At 39.6% G+C, this 6,307-nt stretch overlaps 1 protein-coding gene across 1 annotated transcript in view; it reads left to right on the forward strand.

The window, feature by feature from the left end:
- Nucleotides 1-2,654, forward strand: part of Lpcat2 (lysophosphatidylcholine acyltransferase 2) — a 59,764-nt gene extending 57,110 nt beyond the window's left edge. The window contains exon 14 of the mRNA XM_040735279.1: nt 2,200-2,654. Within this exon, the coding sequence (XP_040591213.1) occupies nt 2,200-2,384 (185 nt within the window). The 3' untranslated portion in view covers nt 2,385-2,654. The remainder of the gene's footprint in view (nt 1-2,199) is intronic.
- Nucleotides 2,655-6,307: the final 3,653 nt, after the last annotated feature.

Raw genomic sequence — 6,307 nt, forward strand, 5'->3', positions numbered from 1 at the left:
TTGTCTTTGTCATCCTACAGCAACCCCCATCAGGGAGTGACTGTGACAAGAGAAGGTCTGTGGTATTGTGGTATAGATACAGATCCATGCATTGGCTTCTTCTCGATCAGGATGGCTCAAGACCATCCATCTAAGCAATGGTGGTGAACCATTTTCCCTGTGTTTCCCAGGGAAACATACTGCTGTTAGAGGCATAGGTGGTTGCCTCCTGCTTAGCTTTGATGTGGTCCTGGATGCCAGGCTGCTTTATCTTCCCTAGGTTTTCCCCTCTGGCTGGAGAGACACTAACTACCTAATTTCACTGCCATGACAGTGTTCACAGAGGTTCAGCTTATTAATGCTCATGGGATGGGGATATCAGGTCACATGCTTTCCTTACTCTGTGCCGAGTTACTGGCATTTTGTGTGCCCATAGTCTCTTTTAGGTAATCACATACAGAGGGCCACAAATCTATTGAGTTCATTTTTTTTTTTTTTGGTTTTTCGAGACAGGGTTTCTCTGTATTGTTTTGGAGGCTATCGGTCCAGCCCAGCCTCGAACTCACAGAGATCCGCCTGCCTCTGCCTCCCGAGTGCTGGGATTAAAGGCGTGCGCCACCACCGCCCGGCTATTGAGTTCATTTTAAAATAAAGAATCTTCAAAAATTCATGGGAACTAAATTTTCTTTAGTCATTTTCTTGCACAACACTATTACTCCAAATACCCATTTTTAAAGCTTTTTAAAATTTATGCATTTATTTGTATGCCTCTGTGAGTTTAAATACACCATGTACATGCAGGAGCCCACAGAGGTCAGGAGAGGGCATCAGATCCCCTGGAAGTGGAGTTAGAGAAGGTTGTGAGCTAACATGTGTGTTGGGAACCACTGAGCATCTCTCTGGGCCCAGAACTACCAGATTTTGACAGTGTTTCATTGGAAGATAACAATTTTAATTATATTAAAATTATACTAAATTATTTGTATGTGGCCATACTTTTGTCAGCTTAATCAGTCTGTTAGAGAATTATGCTACATTGTTTTGTTTAGATTTATTTATTTTATGTGTAGGAGTTTTTTTGCTTATATGGATGTTTGTGGACCATATGCCTATCTAGTGTCCAAAGAGGTCAGAACAAGACAAGAGATATCCTGGTACTAAAGTTATAGATGACTGTGAGCTCCAAGTGGATGCTGGGAGTCAAATCCAGACCCTCTTCAAGAACAAGTGCTCTCGACTTCTGAGCCATGTCACCAGTCCCAGGAAATTTTTTTCTTTTTCTTTTTTTAAATTAAATTTTCCCACGTGATAAATTCAGATCATAAATAATACATTTGTTTAAAAATGTCATACATGTATACAGAGAGTTTTTTGTCATAGCCACCTCTCATGTTCTCTTTCTCTAACTCCCTCTAGGTCCTCTCAGTGCATCTCCCTTTCAACATTACTTCCTCTTTGGCAAATGACCCACTGAGCCCAGCTAGTTCTGCACGTATGCACATGGGCGTGAGACCATCCTCTGGGATGTGGGCAATCAGACAGTCTACCAGTGACCAGAGTTTAGCTTTGTGTTTCCAGTTCAACCTTTTTCTTTTAAGAATACACAGAATCCCTCCCTTCCCCTAATACTATGCAAGTTCAAATTAAAAGAAAAAGAAAAACAGTTTGTTATATTTAAGTATTTTTTTAAATAAGTGTTAGCATGTTTGAGTTTTGTCTAAGTTTTTGAACTCCATATAAATGAGCTCTTATAATCTGTGTTCTTTTGTGTCTGGCATTTTTCACTCAGGGTTCGTAGTCACAGATTTATCATCATATTCCACTCACTTTCATTGCAGTCATTATGCTCCATGAATGTGCTGCAGTTGTATTCATTGTGACTGTTGATAGTCATCTGAGTCCATTTTCTTTTTTCCCCTCTTAGGAATATGTTGCTATAAATATTTCCATACATGTCTCCCGGGTGCAATTCACAATTTCCATAGGTTGTATACTGCAGAATAGAGCTAGTGAATCATTAAAAATATGTATTTACAACTTGACTACTAAATGTTGGAGAACCTCTCACGGGATGGCTGTACACTTTATATTCTCATCAGCAGGTTTCTGAGCTGAGTAAGAGGATTCTGCAATAATTGCATGATTAGGATCTCTTGTTGAGTTTCATCACACCCAAAGAACAAGCGCCCTAAACTTACTGATTTTTTTCCTTTCTTCTAGAGGAATTCAAAAGTTTTGCCCTAAAGCACCCAGAATATGCCAAGATATTTACAACGTACTTGGATCTCCAGACATGCCATGTATTTTCATTGCCAGATGAAGTCCAGACAGCCCAGTCTGTTGCTAGTAATAAAGTCTGCCCTGAGAACCATGAAGAGGGCACCTCAGACAAAAAGGTCGATTGAATCAGTGTTACCGGTGAAGAAAGCTGTGCTTCTGCCTGACACTGGAAAGGCATTTATTGACAACATAGTAATGTGCTCATCAGCTAGTGATGTTCAAAATAGAAAGCTTTTTTTACTGAGATGACATATTCTCTCCCTAAAATGCTTTTCTTAACCTGCCTATATCAAGTACGTTCCTTTTGTCTTATATTGTGCTTTTGCTGGTGATAAATGCTGTATATTTTTATGAGTTTTTTCAGTTCAATTTTCATAATAAACTCATTGGTCTTACTCTGTATTGGCCAACATTAATCAACACTGTGAGTTTAGCAAGTACAAACAATTTTCAGCCCTTTCACATAAAATAACACTATGTTTTCTCTAATTACTTCCCTTTCTGAAAAATAATGATAAGAATTCTGAAAAACATGGCAGAATTTTGTATCTTTATCTTTGCAGATTTCTTTTCCCATTCGAATTTCATTTTTCATGGTCACTGACTAGGAAAAGGGATTGCACCATTAACCTGATAATGCTTTCTAAGAGTGCACACCCCCTTGGTATGCCTCTCTATTGCAGGTTTCTTTAAATGCCTGCCTGCTAAGGTCAGCAGGTCCTTTTACGAAATCCATAGTGTAAAAGAGGCCATGATTTAAATGACTGCTGTGGCCACAAGCTGAGTGGGAATTGCCTTATTGAAGGGAACAGTGATTGCCTAATGAGAAAATGAATTGTTTGCTACAGAGTTGAATTGAATTTGAGTTGGATGATTCTGAAGGTAGCACTTTCCCAACAAATAAATCAGATTTGTTCTATTTATATAATGGTCAAATTAGTATATGTTAACATCCAACTCAAGAGAGAGTTTTGTGTTTACTTTTCCTCTCAAACTTTAGAGTTTGTTAGAAATATCCACAGACACTTCCAATGTATCACCAACAACCATGGGATCAAGAAACTTAGTTTGTCAGTACGTGGCTACAGTCTACACCCAAGCAGGAATCCAGCAGCAACATATTCCTTCTAGGTTAGGCGAAAATGTCTCCAAATGTCATTTTTATTGGAACCCATGTCTGCATCCTCTTAATATCGATCACATTTTGAGGTTTCAAATAAAGAACCAATTTATTAAAAGAATGTACAAAAATAATTGTTACTCCTCTGCATTCAGTCTTTGATACCAAAGTCTTTGCTCAGGCTAGGTTTTATAATGTATTAGACAGTCCACCTTAAGATAGAGTTTTAAAGTCAGTTTTGAGGCTCTGAAATCTCCTGAAAGTGCTGGAGTGTATATTTAATCGAGGGCTGTGACTTTGAACTACTTTCACACACAGAGCAGGTGTCTTCTAAGTTAATGGCTAAATACATATTTGGATAATTGAGCAACAAAGTTTTATCCTTATGTATATGGAATTTTTCACTTTTCATGTGTCTTAAAGCATTTTTAAGAGACATTAGATGAGCAGGGCGTTGGTGGCGCACACCTTTAATCCCAGCACTCGGGAGGCAGAGGCAGGCAGATCTCTGTGAATTCCAGGCCAGCCTGGTTTACCGAGCAAGTTCCAGGACAGGCTCCAAAACAATACAGAGAAACCCTGTCTGGAAAAAACAAACAAACAAACAAAAAAACAAAAAAAGAGACATTAGATGAGCCAAAGCAATTAAGTAATTAATTATGCTAAGTAATGTTTACACTGATGTCTGTCATATGCAGTGAATGTATGTACTCAGGGAGCACAGAAAGCCCACACATTAATCTACTAGTCATGGGAGAGTGACATTAGGAGTTAGAGGCTTTCTATGAGGCCCTCGAAAATGATCCCATCATTTCCTGTTTTTATACTTCCTCTTCTGTCAGTATGGTATTTCTATTTTATGACATCATCAATGAACAAACAAATAAGTTGCAATGTAAAACTTGGCAACTTCAAAAGTTCTAGTTTTGTGATGTTTATCTCAAATAAACTTTTTTATTTAAAAATACCATGGTTGAGCCTGAGTTCACATAATGTGGGCGTAGTTGGCTGTTTGTTTTGTTGATTTTATGTCTTACTGAAAAAACTCAGACTTTACCCAGTAGTTGTATTGGTTTTTAGATTCATTTACTTTTATTTTATGGCATGTGGATGTTTTTGCCTGCATTTGAGTCTGGTTATCTTGTATGTGCAGTGCCCATGGAGCCCAAAGAGGATCGCCATGTGGGTGCTGGAACCAAACCTGGGTCCTCTAGAAGAGCAGCCAGTGCTCTTACACACTGAGTCAGCTCTCCAGCCCCATGAAGTTATCTTTAAGGAACTTGACTTGACTGGCTATTGAGCATCCCTAGACCTTCCTGCCCTGTCAGTTTCTTTAGAGAGGCTCTTTTCCTCTTAAGATTAAAGATTAGAAGTTAAGTTCCACTATGGTCATATATACTAATTTGTGGAGGGAAAATGAGAAATACTATTTCTTAAAATATTTAGTCAACCAATCATGATTACGATGTAACCAAGTTGCTTGGAGATCAAGATGTTTGCATTATGTGTGGTTAACTTTCCTCTTCTGGATATGATTAGTGGTACTAGCTCTAAATGGATGTACATTTAAACTATATTTGCAGCTGGATGTGGTGGTGTACACCTTTAATCCCAGCACCCAGGAGGCAGACACAGGTGGATCTCTGAGTTCCAGGCCCTTCTGGTCTACAAAGCAAGTTCCAAGACAGCCAGGACTACACAGAGAAACCTTGTCTCAAACAAGCAAGCAAACAAACAAAAAGCCCACATTCATTAATTTGGGGTGGTGGCAAAGGCATGCTGTGACCATTCTGTGTGGGGTTCAGAGGACAACTTACTGGAGTCAGTTCTCTATTTCCACAATGAGAGTTCTGGGAAGCGAACACAGGTCATCAGGTGTGGCACCAAGTACCTTTATTCAGTGAGCCATCTCACCTACCCACCTCTGGTGGGTGTTTGGAGGAGAGTGACTCCCTTTTAGAAGGTATGTGTTCTGCCTCTGCATGAGGCACAGCAGTAAAGGTACTTGATTCACAGGCTCAGAAATTCTCCATCATATCATTCCAAATACAGGATGGCTAATTGAAGGCAATGTGTTGTTCTCAGCTAGAGGGGAATAGACTGTATGAAATAGTCAGGCCATCTGCTGTGAAAGTCCTTGGATGTTTGGTCTTTATATAGCAATCACAAAAAGGATAATACACTGATAGAAAGCTATTTTCTAGGAAAGCAAACATATTCATGATGTGTTAGTCCCCTGATACCCCGCTTGGATGAACTTTCTGGTCTGTTTTTCTTGTTTGTTTGTTCTTGTTGGTTAAATTATTGTAATGTCTTAGAAGTCAAATGGCTCCTATAGATTTATGTGTTTGAATGTTTGGTCACCAGCAGGTGGTACAGTTTGGGGAGGTAGAATCTTGATGGAGGAAGTGCATCTCCAGGGAGAAGCCTTGAGATTTAGTGTCTGGTCCAGCTTCTTGTCCTCTCTGCTCCTTAGTCCTAAATAGCTCATTTGAACACTCAGTGGAGCATGGGTACTCTGTCACTAGTTCCAGTGAACAAAATCGAGAACTCCAGTCAGCAAGTGGTAAACTATACAATTAAGTCAGAATTGCTTTACCATAAGGTAAAGCATCGCACCAGACTGCCTGCTTTACAGAATTTGAAGACTTAACATCTTGTAGCGAGCCGCCGGTGTGTTCGAGGCTACCATACTTCACAATGATCCAAGGCAAAGGGCTAAGGATGTAAAATGAAGACAAAGACAGTGGCTCATTCTTACAAGGAAAATGGCGTTTATTATTACAAGGGTAGAGCCTTATATACCAAAGGCAGGCATGGTGGAAAAATCACCAAGGTTAGAAGCCTATGTTCTCAGGGCCCTCCAGCAAAAGGCAGGCCCAAAACAGGAATTAGCATTTAGACAAAGGATGGAAAACAGGAACTTGC

The sequence above is a fragment of the Mesocricetus auratus genome, unplaced genomic scaffold (genome assembly GCF_017639785.1).
Source record: "Mesocricetus auratus isolate SY011 unplaced genomic scaffold, BCM_Maur_2.0 Super-Scaffold_100045, whole genome shotgun sequence".
Lineage (NCBI taxonomy): Eukaryota > Metazoa > Chordata > Mammalia > Rodentia > Cricetidae > Mesocricetus > Mesocricetus auratus.